This window comes from Sorex araneus, chromosome 10, assembly GCF_027595985.1.
Source record: "Sorex araneus isolate mSorAra2 chromosome 10, mSorAra2.pri, whole genome shotgun sequence".
Lineage (NCBI taxonomy): Eukaryota > Metazoa > Chordata > Mammalia > Eulipotyphla > Soricidae > Sorex > Sorex araneus.
In genome coordinates, this window is record NC_073311.1 from 60,596,224 (window position 1) to 60,612,989 (window position 16,766).

General features: G+C 42.7%; 1 protein-coding gene across 1 annotated transcript in view; it reads left to right on the forward strand.

The window, feature by feature from the left end:
* The window catches only part of LOC101538192 (solute carrier organic anion transporter family member 1B3), a 65,638-nt gene that overhangs the window by 8,073 nt on the left and 40,799 nt on the right, over positions 1 to 16,766 (forward strand). Inside the window, exon 2 of the mRNA XM_004611284.2 lies at positions 5,340 to 5,489. Within this exon, the coding sequence (XP_004611341.2) occupies positions 5,406 to 5,489 (84 nt within the window). The 5' untranslated portion in view covers positions 5,340 to 5,405. The remainder of the gene's footprint in view (positions 1 to 5,339; positions 5,490 to 16,766) is intronic.

Sequence of the window (16,766 nt, forward strand, 5' to 3'; positions counted from 1 at the left end):
CGTCACACTATCCCTCATTTCCATCTCCTCCTGTCCCCCATACTAGTCTCTGCACTCCCTCTTGAAGCTTGGTCTCGCTCTAGCCTCTCACCAACTCTCAACCTTGGTGGTAGCAACCACACACTCAGATCGGGGAGCACATCAACACATCGAAGCCCTTCCTGATTGCCTATCAGGCTCAAGGGCAAAATATCACTTAGGGGTATTTCTTCTCTCCTTAGTCCAATAATTTAATTAGCATCTTAGTTAACATCTTAATTCTATTTCTCAATATACATATTTTGTATGGACACAGTAAGACATACATTATGCTTGTAGGGTGGCTCTCCTGGGGACATCTCGCTATAGTATATCTCAGACTACAGTGCTCAGGCCACATTAATCTTTCCCACCCTAGCAGGGTTCTAATCCAGCTGCTACTTTTTGGATCATGACAGAATTTGTCCATGACCATTCTCTTAACTTATAGTTAAGTACTAGGGCAATTTGGCAGGGCCCATTTCAATGCCAGAGTAGGTCACAGCTTGCCCTGGGTCCATCCAGTCCTTTGTTGGGACCCTGCTTTTGGGGTGCTAGGAAGGGCAACTGAGGCTTAAGTCAAGAGAACAGATGCCCAGGAGTGAATATTATTTGAAGTCAATTAACTCCCAAGTTATAAAAGCATAGCATTACCTGTCTTCCTGTCTATACAAAAAAGGACATTGCTCTGAATTAACTATGCAAAGGACTTAAGGAGAAGATAAAAGCAATATTCACAAGTTAACAGAATCTGATTAGTAGATAAAGGTGATTGACTGACCAGTTGGGGAAGCAGAGCACAAAGAAAGAAGTTACAGATAAACACAGAGGAAAGGGAGCAACCTTTTACTGGGAATAACCCAATAAGCCTAAGCTCCTTATGGCAAGGCAGAAAGGAAAACCAGTGTTATTCTACACACCTGGAATCACCATCTTGCTCAAAATAACCCATTATTTACTTTCTTTTTAAGTAGTTCTAAAACTATGAGTTACAAGAACCATTGAGACCAAATTTTCCCTGGAGATTTTTTTCTGTTCTTTTTATCATTCACTTTGATCTTTTACCTTCAAGTCAATTTACCTGACCTGCAAACTTTATTAGGATCAGCACAAAAAACTCCACTGGTCTTTATGTTAGTTAAGAGTCTTGCAAAATCAAGTCATTATTTTCTGTTTCAATAACACAAACTGATTCTGATTAATAAACATTGATAGGATGATATTTTTTATCCAGTTTTAGGACTCTAGAGCTACACACTTTAAGTTCAACCATTAGGTTTCAGACTTGTTTTTATTCACCACTCTTAGCTCATCAGCATCTTGGGCCAGATAGTCTAACAATTCCATCCAGGGGTGGAACGAAAGTAGGGGAGACATGAAAGAAAATATTTGTACTGCCAATATTTGTGAAGAATCAGATGCTTTCATTGATTTAAGTTCAATAGTTCCAAACCTCTGCTCCAAGATATTTCTCAGTAATGTTTCTTAAATTTATCTTTAAGACAAACAGCCCTGTTCCTCATCAAAGCTGGCTCTAACCCAGAAATATAAACCTTATAGCTTTTCAACAGAAGTCTCTTAATTTTCTTTCCATAGTTTCTAGACCCTAATCAGACTTTAAACTTTTTTTTTAACTTTGTTCTCGGTATTTTGTTTGTTTGCTTAACTGAAACTCCAAAGAGTTCCTCATGACTATTAGAAACTTAGATGAATATTTGGATGTTACTACAAAGACCAAAATCTTTGTTAAAATATGATCTTTGATCTTTAGGGGAAAAAAATCACATTGACCAGCCACAGCGTACCTACATTATTTCTTTACTCTTTAACTCCATTTAATTTTTCCTGTAAAAAATTTAGGTTGCGGCTCTCTAGATTTTCCCCATAGGTTCAATCAAGAATCTAGAAAGCTGCCGACTTAACTGTGATCCAACACATGAAAGAATAACAATTTGTAGCTGGCGAATAAAGCACCCAGGTGGCCTATCCTGAAAGCACACAAACAGCTGAAGGGGTACAGATCTGGGTACAAGTTCACAGCTGGTCCCATTCCAGAAAAGATCAGTAGAATTGTCTGAAGTTCACAGGAAAACGGGCACAGACAACGTGAATTGGCTTCCTGGTGTGAGTGCGGAGGGTCTTCTTGTCTGCACACGGGGTACTCGGGTTTACCTCGCTGTTCTCTGGTCCAGTGGGAGTGGAGCCACCACCCTTGCTGAGCCAGAAGGGGGAGGGGCTAGCCCCTGGGGACAGGGAGGCCCAGGCCACTGAAGGAGTGGCTTGTGTCTTCCCCACCTCACAACAGACTCTACTCCCCATCAGCGTTGCATAGGAAAGATCTAGAAAGAACTCCAAGGGTCCAGAGCTCTCAGATTCCTGTCCTGATCGCCTGACAGAGGTGAAAAGTGGGCAGCTCTTGAGGGAGACTCCCCGGTGGGGTCCATTAGCCCATTTTCCTGCCTGCGGAGGACGGTGAGGGGGGAGGGAGGTTCTGACCAGGAGAACCAGGAATGGAAACAATGGTGAAATAAGGCCAACCTTGGCCAGAGAGAGCACGGGGTGAAGGTGCTGGCCCTTGATGTGGCTGGCTCCGGTTTGATCCCCCGTACCTGGTATGGTCTCCCAAGCACCCCCAGGAGAGAAGCCTGAGCACTGCCCGGTGAGGATGTGGAGGCAGGTCAGAAGAGTCATGAAGGACGTGAATCAGTGGGTGACCCAGCGGGCAGCAGGAAGATTCTGGAGCCTCTCAACTACAGAGATTGGAGGAAGGAGCAGGGCTGCAGAGCCAGCCTCAGAGCGTCACTGCAAACTGTGCAAACTGTCCCCCACCTCTGACCTGCCAGGGAGAAGAGACAGAGGGGACGGCAGAGCCCCAGAGCCAGTGCTTCGCAGGCAGATCTCCATCTGCCATCTCCATCACCCCCTGAGCATGGCGCCTTGCTTGGGTCTGGCGTCCTCGTGGGTTGCAGTGACGGAGGACACCTACATATGCCATGGTCAGGGGTTCCAGGGACCCTGGCAGGACGATGACGGTAACTGCTATAGCCTCTCCCTCCCTCCCAGGCTTCAGTGGATGCAGCGGGCGCCTGGCATTGCAGCTGGCATGGCCCAAACACCCACTTCCACCTCCGTCCCGTCCTGTGGTAGGGCAGGGCTGCCTGACTGCACCCCAGGGCCACGGGGGAGGAGGAGGGAGCCTCAGGAGGTGCACAGTGGGATGGAGTTGAGGGTCAGTGAGGGACACTGAGGTCCCTGCTTTCAGCAGGCTCCACAGTCCTGCCCCCAACCCCCAACCTGGGGTGGGGCAGCTCAGTCGTCAGAGAGGACGGAGGGAAGGGGAGAGCCAGGATGGCAGTCAAGAGTGGGGCCCACGTGTGCCTTCACACCACAGGCGTTTCAGGGGATCATCCAAGAGAGGGGATGGTGCAAGAGAGGAGCCTGCCAAGCCGAAGACCAGCTGCTGCCCTCATGCGTGTTGACGAGCCCATCAGTGCTGGGGTTGTGGATGGAAGGTCCCCAGCTCCCACTCAAGAAGTGCCACCGACAGAAATACCTCTGGACTTAATACCAGAATCCCAAAACTGGGCGGCCGCTTTCACAACCATGCAACATCATATACTCTTTGTTATCGACAATAGAAAACATACGATCTAATGATGCCATTCCGACAGGTCTGACTGTTGGGGAGAAAACTCCAAATAATGATAGTGAGTTTTCTGTTGAAAATTGAATGTAATCAAAGTAAGGAGAGAGTGAAGTGAAAATCATCTGCCACACAGGCAGAGGGGGAGTGGGAGGGGGGGTATGCTGGGGTTCTTGGTGGTGGAACATGTGCACTGGTGAAGGGATGGGTGTTTGATCATTGTATGACTGAGACTTGATCCTAAAAGCCCTGTAACTGTTCTCACAGTGATTCAATTAAAAAAAATTACTAAAAGTTAGAGTTATGGAAAAAAACTTAATAACTCTTTTTCCTTCGATTCTGATTGAAAAAGGCTTACTTGACTCAATTAGTGAATAGAGATAAATCTTTGGTGGGAAAGAAAAAATGTAAAGTACCTTCATGTTATATAATAAGACAATAAATTATGTAAGAAATGGTAAAAAAAAAAAAAAGTGCCACCGTGGAGTACGGGAGGAAGATCCAGCAGCACAGCAGGAAAGAGTAACAGAGCAGAAAAGAGGAAAGAGTCGCCAGTGTTCCGAGTGCATCTCGCCAAGAGAAACTGAATCCTGGGGTGAAGAGGGCAGAGGGAGGGTCTCCCCTCTCTGTGTTTTGGACCTTTAGAATTCGAAGAGAAGAAGTTTTTCTCCTCAAAAGTTAATGAAAAACAAAACAGGTGTGACAGCGATGGTGGCAAGGTGCGAAATGGCCAGTGTTCCTGAAAGGTCTGCTCTCTTAGAAGTGGCAATAAAAAAATATCATCATCATCTCAAATGCCACCCCTATCCAACCCGACTCACCCCATTTCCTTCTGGCTGGCTGGCTGGCTGGGACTCGGGAGGGGATTTGTCATGAGGAAAATGCCACCAAAGCTATTCCTGAGCTCAGTGTAGTCAGCCCTCACGGGATGCTCTCATCTTTCAGCTCGAATCCGCAATCCCCTCTGAAATCTTCTCAGCCCACTTTTATTACTGCCATTTACACTGTTTAGCCACCTCTGATTTGTGCAGGCAAGATAATCTCTCAGCACTCTGTAGTACTATAAAGAAGCATTATAGGTAGGTTTACCTCCCTAAATGTTATAGATAGGTGGGGAGAGACACTTTTATTCTGGCCTCTCAAGCAGCGCTCAGAAAGCTCAGGGGTCACTCCCTGCAATTCTCAGCCAACCCCCCAGAAGTTTCTGTGCTAGAAGCTGAGAATGCAACTTGGACTTTGTAGCCTCAGAAACCCCCAGGGTCACACCCAGTGAATCTCAGAAGCCTCCAGGGATACACTCATCACTGCAGTATGTGGGGAGGGTTGTGGTGCTGGGTTCAAAGTGTCTTCCCAACCTGAAACTCTTAAAAAAGTTTTTTCTGTATTAAAAAAAAATCATGCTTAACTAATTTGGGGTATGTCTATCTTGTTTATAGGTCATCTCAAAACTCTATCCACAAATTTCTCTCCCAAACTAAATTCTGTGCTCCCTAATGCTAGGGCTCTGTGTGTTTCGCCTTCTCTTATGTCAGCTTTACTAGCTCACTGCTTAGGAAATAGCAGCTGCTGGATGTTTGCATTGCTTAATGTCAAACTTACTGGTTATTTATGAACTTTTTTGCGTCTAGTTTATGAACTGTCTGTTATCAAGAATAAATGATTCCTTTTCTCCTACTAGGTGAAGATTCCTTATCCAAACACTGAGGATAATTGAAGACATCCATATACTCTCTGTAGTTCAAAGATGGCGCAAGATCAACATTTAGATAAGTCGGCAAAGACCCAATCTTCAGGAGAAAAGAAATCTAAGTGCTGCGATGGATTCAAGGTGGAATGAGTTTTATGTTTCCAAACTAAAATGAAGGGGGGAACTTTTAGGTAACAAAATGGCAAACTCATTGTTTGAAAGAGCATTCCTATCTAAAATTAAAACTGAAAGTTTTCAAATGAAGCATACATTAAACTTTGAACAGATTGGTCCATATCTTGATTTAGATTTATAGAAAGTATTTCATAATTTTTGAGAGCTGAGCAATTTATAATGTCGAAAATATAGAAACACTTAAAATCTCTTTGATTTTTGGTGGAAAATATATATATTTAAAATGTGATTAAGACAAAAAAGGACACAGTGTAGTTTTTTTTTTAATTCTTTTATTGATTCACCATGTGGAAAGTTACAAAGCTTTCAGGTTAAAGTCTCAGTTATACAATGCTTAAACACTCATCCCTTCACCAGTGTGACACAGAGTAGTTTTAATCTGTAAAATAGAATCGATTTTTGAGAAGCAAAGATTAGTGTTATGAATCATTTTGTAGTCATGAACTATTGAAAGTTTTTGTTTTTAGAGACAAGTATTTTCTATTCTAATCACTTAAATAATATAGTCTGGAAATAAATATATGGTATTATTGAAAAAATTTCATTCAAAGACATGACAGCCATTTAATTTTCTACATGCAAATTGGTAGAAATAATAATCTTTCCTTTTATCACAAAAAATGACATATAGGAAAAATAGGTCAGGACCCACACTGTCCTCTGTGCCCCAAAGTCCAAGATCTTTGACTTCACTTAAGAATTCAAGAGCTAACCAAATAGGCAAGTTGTTCACTTTAAGAGATTTATCAATAAGGAATCAGACCATGACCATGTTCCAAAGAGACAGAAGAACGTGTATGAAATAAAGTGTAAGTCCATGTTCATTTTGAATAGTATTTTGTTTTGGTTTTTCTAAAATTTTTAGCTTGTCCTGATTGGAAATAGTGGTTGTCATGTGATCTTTCCCATTTGTGACTAATTGAAATTTGTTGTAGTCCTTTGCTTAGGTGATATACCTGGGCTTAGGGAGGTAGTCTTTGTTCATGTGCTAAAAGAGTTGAGTGGGTCTTTCTTCAAGAAGCCTGACCCAAGAGGGGGATCTTTGTTCCTGTGTCCAAGGAGCAGTCATTGATATGCAAAAAGATGATAGTTAACCCTTATATAGACTTCAGGTAGTGGTCGATCATTGCTGTCTATCCACTAAGAATATTTCCTATAAAAAGTGGGATCTCCAAATTTCCACACAACACAGGCCATTCTCCAACTGTGGGACAATATATAGTAAATGATGTGATGGACTATATTGGGAGTTTCATAGAGGGCATTTGCCTTGCACGCTGCCGACCTGGGTTCGATTCCTCTGTCCCTCTTGGAGAGCCCAGCAAACTACCTAGAGCATCTTGCTTGCATGGCAGAGCCTGGCAAGCTCCCAGTGGTGTATTCCATATGCCAAAAACAGTAAAAAAAATCTCACAATGGAGACGTTACTGGTGCCTACTCCAGCAAATCGATGAGCAACGGGATAACAGTGAGAATGACAGTGACAGCTTAGAAATTGGGTTAGGGCCAGAGAAATAGCACAGTTCAGGAAAAGTTGCTTGCCTTGGAGGAAGCCTACCTGGGATTGATTCCTGGCACCTCATTTGATCTCCTGAGCATCTCCAGGAGTGATCCCTTTGCTCAGAGCCATAAGGAAGCCCTATCACCAGTTAATATGGCCCCAAAACCTAATAAAGAAGAAAGGAAGGAAGGAAGGAAGGAAGGAAGGAAGGAAGGAAGGAAGGAAGGAAGGAAGGAAGGAAGGAAGGAAGGAAGGAAGGAAAGAAAGAAAGAAAGAAAGAAAGAAAGAAAGAAAGAAAGAAAGAAAGAAAGAAAGAAAGAAAGAAAGAAAGAAAGAAAGAAAGAAAGAAAGAAAGAGAGAGAGGGGGGAGGGAAAAAAGGGAAGGAAGGAAGGATGGGAGGAATGAAGGAAGGGAGGGAGGGAGGGAGGAAGGGAGGAAGGAAGGAAGGAAGGGAGGGAGGGAAGGAGGGAGGGAAGGAGGAAGGAAGGAAGGAAGGAAGGAAGGAAGGAAGGAAGGAAGGAAGGAAGGAAGGAAGGAAGGGAGGAAGGAAGGAAGGGAGGGAGGGAGGGAGGGAGGGAGGGAGGGAGGGAGGGAGGGAGGGAGGGAGGGAGGGAGGGAGGGAGGGAGGGAGGGAGGGAGGAAAAACAGAGTTTAGCTTTTTATTTATAAACAAAATTAACCCAGTTTTACAAAGGGCTAAAGCCCTCTAACTTGTTAAATGGAAAACCTTTGAACCCAAGTAAAACTTCTATAAAAAGTTTTTCTTTTAAACTCTCATTGGAAAGCCTTAAATCAATTTCAACTTCAAATGTCATCATATGCTTTACTCAGACAGATGCAGGTGAATACAGACATGGAGACTCAGACCCAATACCAGGATGTTGTAAACAATCCCTTTAACTCTGTGATGTCGATGGTGGTCGGCGGGGGGGAGGGAGTGGGGGTAAACTCTATTTTCAGGTATATAAACCGATAAATCAATTTCGATGAAATATTTGAATAATAAATAAGCAGAATGACAACCACAAGAAAAAAGTGTTGGTTAATACAATTGCGCTATGTACTGTCATTGAGGAATTAATAGGTGTGCTGAATTATTTCTGCTATTAAACACAGTATTGCATTGATTTTTCTTTGCACATATATATTAGAGTGACAAATTGGTTGAGTAAATAGATGCTGGCGTACTCCTTTGCAGTATATTTGGAGAAGAACCGGAGCTGACAAATTAGCAGTACATAAAGTTGATTCATTGAAGTCCAATAAAAGAGAAAACCAGGAAAGCAATAATACTAGATAACTAGCTAATATGTATAAAGCACTTTTTGTATGTCAGGCACTGTTCTAGTGCCTTGCTTCTATGAGTGTATTTTGTTTTCGTTTGGGGCCACACCCAGAAGTGCTCAGAGCTTACATCTGGATCTGTGTTCAGGCATCAATCCTGGTGGGGCTTGGGGAAGCGTATGGAGTTCCATGAATTCAACACAGTTTGGCTGCATGCAAGGTTAAGTACCCTACCAGCTGTATAATAGCTTTGGCCCCCTGTATTTATTTTTTACCACAGTCATGTTAACTGTGTTCTCATGTTTACTCTGGTGCAGAGAGAGGACTTTCTCCAGGTCTAGAAACAAGCCAAGTCCTAAGCTCAGGAAACCCAATTCCATAGACAGCCCTGCCCTCAACTCCTAGGCTCTCATGTACCTGAAATAACTCTGGGTTCCCATCATAGTAGTCACATCAGGATGGTCTTACAAGCAGAAATGTGTAAGTGGATTATTTATGATATTCCTCATTCTATACTTGTAAAATTAGCCACAGTCGAATTTAATCCAGTGTCAAGCAACCACAGAGTCTCACACTTGCCTGCACACACTCCAGTATGTGTGTTGCTATATATGTATGCACAGACTCAGCAGGTAGAAATAAATAAAAGTACAAATTGGCAATGAGCACATTTAAATAACATAGTTTGATTTCCCCTCTCCCTCTATTTTTGGATTGTAGCACTGGAGCACTGTCGTCCCGTTGTTCATCGATTTGCTCGAGCAGGCAGCAGTAACATCTCCAATGTGAGACCTGTTGTTACTGTTTTTGGCATATCGAATACGCCACTGGGAGCTTGCCAGGCTCTGCCATGCAGGCGGGATACTCTCGGTAGCATGCCGGGCTCTCTGAAAGGGACGGAGGAATCGAAAACGGGTCAGCTGTGTGCAAGCAAAAGCCCTACCCACTGTGCTACCGCTCCAGTCCATTAAATTAAATAACTTATATTGACCCCACCAGTAAATTGTTTATCTTTATACCACTGGTCTTACACTTTAGATTTCTTCTACTTCTGTGTCATCACTGTCACTGTCCTCTCGTTGCTCATCAATTTGCTCGAGTGGGCACCAGTAACGTGTCCATTGTGAGACTTGTTACTGTTTTTGGCATATCGAATACACATGGGTAGCTTGCAAGTCTCTGCCATGAGGGCAGGATACTCCCGGTAGCTTGCCGGGCTCTCTGAGATGGGCAGAGGAATCAAACCCAGGTCGGTCTCCTGCAAGGTGTGAGCCCTACCCACTGCACTACCACTCCAGCCCGCTTTTGTGTCATAGTGAAAAAAAAATCAATGAAACGCAATAGAAACAATGCATCATCATTTTAAAAATAAATAAATGAATAAGGTCAAGGTTATGATATAGCAACAGAGCCTGTTTTGAAAACCAGCACTAAAAAAAAAAGAAAGAAAACCAGCACTAACAGAACACTTTTAAAATTAAAAAAATCTATAAATAACAGGGCAAATGTAAGTTTCCCCATTCTGCCTGCATTCTCTCGATGGAGGAGCTGGGGTGTACCTGTGAGGTCAGCATTGGTGAAATCTGAATAATTTCCCATGTGGCATGGATACCGCGGTCTTTCCAGCCTTAGTAAGGCACGCACCACACTTACTCTCAAGACCCGCCTGATTGAGACGGCTTGGGAGTTAATCCCTGCTGTGCCCGTTTCAGGTTGTCAGTTTAAGATGAGTTCATGGCAGATTATGCTCCAATTTGCTGGAAATGGTGAACTGACATTTCCATTTGTGGTTGAGCTGCTTTGTCTTCCATTGCAGCAAAGAAACTCAGGAGAAAACCGAAGAGTAAAGCAGACGAGTTTCAGGAAGAGAGGGTACTAACTCGAGAGAGAATGGGGACTTCTCCAGGGAATACGAGGAGAGTCTTCAAGTTAGGAAAATGGGTTCTACATCCAAGTAGGGGTGCAGGTACCCCCCCCAAATTGCAACGTATTGGGTTGTTTGAGAGGTTGATTAGTAGAGGGGACTCATCCAGTCTGGCTCAGCTGAGGGATCTCTGCATATATGAGTCATTGCTAGGGTGTTGTCCAAGGAAAACCTGGTGGCCTTGTCAGTGCCTTTGATGCTGGGAGTTGTCTCCAAAGAAACATCGGTCTTTGTTTTGAGATCATAGCTTCTCTCTCAATGCATTTCTTGGCGTGAGACTCACTACAAGGCATTGTTAAGAGGTCTTTCAACCTGAATGCCTACTGTAGTTCCCAGACCCCTCCAGAAATAACCAGCATAAAGAGCTCAGATCCCACTGCATCTATATTCATCTCTGCATTTTGCTTCTATTTTTAAATGAATCATGGTGAGATACTCACTTACAAAGCAAGGCAGGCATCCTACCCACTGCACTATCACCCCATCCCACTTGTAATCTTAATATTCCTATACCCTGATACCTAACATATCCACAGGTGGACAGAATGATGATCCTCAGAAATATCCTAGTCTTTGTTTAATGAGGAAATAATACTGATTGGCCTGAATATACAATATTGTAAATATATTATTTCCCCTTCATAATTATTAATATATTTAAATTAGTCTAATAAAGATTCCACTGGGGTTCTAAAAATCTAAATGGGAAATCAAAGAACTAAGAGCATCCAAACAATTTTTGGAAAAGATAATAAATTTGAAGAACTTACACCACCTAATATGAGATAGTATAAAGATCCACTGATTTAAATATCATCATCATCATCATCATCATCCTGTTGATCGTCAAATTTCTTGAGCAATCTCAGTAACCTCTCCATTCTTCCTATCCCTGAGATTTTAGAAGCCTCTCTCTACTCGGCCTTCCTAACAATGCCGGATGCCACATTGGAGACTCTTTCAGGGTCAGGGGAATGAGACTTAGCTTGTTACTGGCTTTGGCATATGAATACGCCATAGGAAGCTTGCGAGGCTCTCCCATGTGGGCAGGAAACTCTCAGTAGTTTGCTAGTTTCTCTCAGAGGGAGAAGTAGGTTATAAAATATCACATAGCCTCGAAGCTTCTGTGAGTTTGCTTCTAAGTCTCTGGATGTTGGTAGTTGATGGGATTACACACACCTGGGTTCCTCTGCCATTACCTTCATGAGTGAGACTTGTCTGAATGTGTGGAGAGGGGCCTTGAGCATGCTGTGGGTAGGTTCCGGAGGTCTTTGGCCGCCGGGAGCTCTGCTCGGGGCAGGGAGGGAAGCTGGAGCCCATCCCCTCTGAGGGCTCCCAGGGAAGACAGCCAGGCACTCGGGCAAGAGACTCTCTGCCAATTTAAATATACTACAGACAAATAAAGAGAAAATAATAATCAGAAATATACCAACAATGATATGGTCACTTGATTTGTTAAAGTTGACTCTAGAACCAAATGAGCAAACAAAAAAAAAAAATATCCTAGTCCTTTAAAACTTGTGTCTATGTTCCATAGAGCAATAGTTTATGCATTTTGAGTGCTGTGGTTTTATTATTTGAGCATACCATGATTTATTTCCCTCTTGCCAATGATAATTTAGCTATTTTTCAGAGATTTTTCTATTATAAATAATACGTGGGAACATTCGAGTGCATGTATCCTGGGGTACCCAGGGTTTGTCAAATTTACAAGATTAATAAAATATTAACTTTTATAGAAGTAGCTGCATTGGCTTAACGGACCACTAGAAATCCATAAGAAAAAATCTGTATACATTTTCTTCCCAATATTTGGTATTAGATGTTTGGTTTTCGCCATTTAAATGATTTTTTTACTTTTCAGTTTATTTGAACATCATTGCTGGCAGTACACAGGAACTAGTTCTGGAATGGTGCTCAGGGTCATTCCTGGCAGTTCTGGAAAATCACCTGATGTTGAACATCAAACCTGGAGCTTGTACTCTAGCCCTTTGAACCAAATCCCAGGCCTTTGCAAAGTTGCTTTTTCATTGCTTCCTAGTTTGTAGTTAGTACTACTGTTTAGTTCGTTGAAATTGGCTGCCTTCCATGTTACATCCCATCTAATCTGGTGTGCTACTACTGGATTACAACTGTTGTAGAGTTTGGAGATGTTGCACGGTCATGAAGGAACTGCAGAACTTTTAACTGGGTAATATATCTAGACAAATATTTAACTGGGTTGCAGCTTTGGGCTGCGGATGCGACTGTCTGAGCTTCCGGAAGTACAGGGAAGTGGGGGGAAATAGCCCAAGAAAGCCAGGAGACTTCAGTCACAAACACCTACATACTGAAATTTTCAGCAGGTTAATTTCTGGGCAAGGCTTGGTCCCAAGACAATAGAGTCTAGCTAGAGGCATGGCGGTGATGTTGCAGTGTGGGAGCAAGCAGCTGCCAAAGCTCTGTTTAGGCGAGCCCTGGGCTTGTCCAACCCCATCCAGGGTGCTCCAAATGTCTCAGCCTGAGCAGGGGTCTGAGAAACTTTTTCACAGCAAGTTGATCTCTTTCAAGATTTATTTATGAGTCTCTGAAGCAAGGCCGCTACATGAGCTAACACGGCTCCAGACGTGGTTCGTGGGTATGACTCTTTTTTACTATTTTTCCTAGGAGAGTTTGGCTTTCTTATTTCTTTTGACTATTTTTAAAATTTATATCTAAAATACCTGAATGCCTTTGCTCCATGATTAGAAACAAGACTATTCCTTGCACCACTTTCATTCAGTATAAAACTAAGACATCCAGGGCTGGAGTGATAGCACAGTGGGTAGGGTGTTTGCCTTGCACACGGCCAACCCAGATTCAATTCCCAGCACCCCATATGGTCCCCTGAGCACCACCAGGAGTGATTTCTGAGTGCATGAGCCAGGAGTAACCTCTGAATATCTCCGGGTGTGACCCAAAAAGCAAAAAAAAAAAAAAAAAAAAAAAAATGAAGACATCTTATCCAAAGCTACTAAACAAGAAAAGGAAATTTGAGGTATATGATTAGAAAGGTTTAACATAAAATTATACCTCTTGATCTGGCGCAATAGTACAGCAAGTAGGGCGTTTGCCTTGCACGTGGCCAACCCAGGTTCCGTCCCGACATCCCATAGCGTCCCCCAAGCACCACCAGGAATAATTCCTGAGTGCAGAGCCAGGAGTAACCCCCGAGCATTTCAACTCTCTCTGCAGTTGAAATGATTTTATAGAGAAAATTCTGAAGAATTTAACCATAAACTGTTGGACCCATTTAAGGATTCCACGTAAGGAATTACAATCTCTTGTTTAACATCATTCCCTTGACCGTCAACATACCCCACAGGGTCCAAACAGGAAATGGGGTGGCATCTACCTTGGATTTACTGTAGGGCACAGATGCCCGGGCATAGGGAGTAGGTCTATGGTCAGATGACTGGCCACCCCAGGATAAAGTGGAACACCACACACAGAAGGTTAAATACAGGCTCGCCCCACATCAAGGACTGCAACCTCTCTTCCTAACAGGCAGGATTCCTCCCCCGGGCTCTGGCTGTGAACAGCGTGTCGTACTGTAAAATGCCTTAGTAGTAATTCAGAATAGTGCCTGGGGGCTTAGGATGACTCAGTGGGGGTGCGCTCACCCTGCAGGTTGGAACCAGGAATGGGATCCCCCGTTGCTATTCCATGTGTTGCGTGTGATCCAGGTGTGCAGGGGTGGTTGCTCTCCTTGACGGATGTGCCATGTGTGGTATATGGCAGGCAGGTGTGTGTGAGCACGGTAGCTGCAGTGGCTGTCTTCCCCTCCATGAACCGCTGCTAAGGGTGTGAGCACTGTGACTGGATGCACACACCACCCACGCCCGCTCATCACACACACTGAAAAGGCTTTTTACCCACCACACATGGGCATGAAAAGCTTCACTGTTGGCAAAGAGAACCCATTTTCTGGAAATAGGAACATAGTAAAAAGCTTTGGAAAAGTGAAACAATAATATGGAAATTCAAGCTGTGGTACTCTTTCAAGACAGACCACAAAGGAAGAAGGGGTAGAAAAAATAATGTGTCTGTATAAATAATATGAATGTACCACGGTCATCCCGTTGTTCATTGATTTGCTCGAGCAGGCGTCAATAATGTCTCTATTCGTCCCTGTTGCGTACTAGTGTAGCCAATGGTGTACTGGGGGCTCTTTCAGGGTCAGCAGAATGAGGACCATTGTTGTTACTGTGTTTGGCATATCAAGTACTCCACGGGTAGCTTGCCAGGCTCTGCCGTGAGGGCGGGATACTCTCGGTAGCTTGCTGGGCTCTCCGAGAGGGACGGAGGCTTTGGGGACGGCCTCTAATCACTTTTACAGGGGTTCCCAGCTGTACTTAATAAAATTCAGGAAGTAGGAACTTGCTTAGGAGTGACCTGCAATTTACAACTCTAAAACTCAGTGACTGATGTAAGAGAATGAAAGTCCGGTTGACTTTCCCCAAAGCATATTCCAGTCACACAGAAACCCCTACTCACAGGAGAGTGTATATTCAGCTACTATCAACCTGTAGATTAGGTCACTCCCCTTTTCTGAAATATCTAACTCATAAACACATAGAGGAAAAAAAAACTTTTAATATAAATGTATTGCTGAGAATTGTAAGGTTTATGTAAGTGTTTATGTAAGTGTATATGTAGTGAATTGTAAATGTGAACGGAATATTATGTTGTGAATCTATTCGCATCCCAGTGCTGTGGGGAAAATAGAGTTAGTATGGTCAGAAGAAGAGGAAAAAAGCAAAGTAAAAAAATTACAAACTACTTTTAAAGGGTGCAAATGATCAAATTTATATTCTTTTTTTAAAAAAAAAATTTTTTTGCTTTTTGGGTCACACCTGGCAATGCACAGGGGTTATTCCTGGCTCTGCACTCAGGAATCACTCCTGGCGGTGCTCAGGGGACCATATGGGATGCTGGGAATCGAACCCGGTCGACCGCGTGCAAGGCAAACGCCCTACCCGCTGTGCTATTGCTCCAGCCCCCTCAAATTTATATTCTAATTTTTAAAAACATTTAGAGATTTTCAATATTGCTACTCACACTTCTTCATGGCTCCATCATCCCAAGACCACCCCAGGGGGCCCAGTTTCCTCCAGCCGTGTCCCAAGTGTCCCTCCTACCACCGCCATGTATGCTCAGTTCTATAGATAAAATCTTTAGTTCTGATGAAGTTAACCATTTTCACCCCTAACTATGTTTTTCTTAGTCTCATATTTGGGATATATCTCTGCTTTTAAAAGTATTTAAGTCCGAGGAAATCTAGTAAACTGATTTTAAAGAGTATTTTTATGAAGGAATTAACAGCATGTAATAGGATATATTTTAAAAAATTAAAGCCAAGGTTTTGTTTTGCTTCTTTTTCTTTTGAGGCCACGCCAGGGGTGCTCAGGGCTTATTCCTGGCTCTGTGCTCAGGGATCACTCCTGGTGGGATGCTGGGGATGAGCCCAGATTGTCAGTGTGCAAGAGGAGCACCCTCTTACCTGTACCATTGCTCTGGCCCAAGAAGTCAAATGTAGGTTTATAAAATTTTAGAATATCAAAAGTTAAGAGGCTAATTATTTGAAAATGGGAAAATCGCTGTAAATGGATATATTATGGACAGAAAAATGAGTATTATATGTGTCTCTTCTCGTTTGCAGCTATGGAAAGAGCAGAGATAGTGGTGGTGTTATAACTAACACATGTTTTACACTTGAAACATGCTTTTCTAATTTTAAAACTCCATTCAAGTCTTTTGTATGATACTAAAGACTATGCATTCTCCTTTTTTAATGTGTGAGAATTTGGTCCTCCTTGAAGATGATCATTTTCACTTTTGAACAACTTCACAAACAAGTTTCATATTTTTCTCCTAAGGCTCTTACTCTTCTCTTCATCCACTTAGTAAAATTGTAATTGGTAACGTTCCACCATTTGTGTCTGATCCTCATAGAACTTCCTAACTCATATAAAAAATCTAAATTAAGGAAAATACACACATCTTACTAGTCATGAAAATAGGTTTAACTTTCAATCTCTTGTCCCCAAACATGGTCTCATGCAGGACATACAGTACAGCAAATGCTTTTCTGACAAAGACTGTTCCAGGCAATGGGAATATATCAGTGAAAAAAACAGAACCCTTGTGATAGGGAAGGGAAACAGGAAGGGAAGAAATTATATTCACATTAGGGTCATATATATTAGACAAAAAATAAAATACAAGTAAGCAAAAAGTGGTATCCTTTTGAAGAGCTTGGTCAAGAAATGCTTTCCTACAAAGTTGCATTGAGCAAAAATTTCAAGCTTATGACAAATAATTTAGAGACACATGATGCTAGCGAGTTTTCCCTGTGTAAAGAAAAACAAGAAGAAAAAGATCAGAGACAATCAAATAAACCTGAAATATCCAGGCAAGGTAAGTTAGGGTGGCAAAAGGAAAGTTAGAAGAAGAGAGAGGGGGAGTGGGGGAGAGAGAGGAGAAGAGAAATGC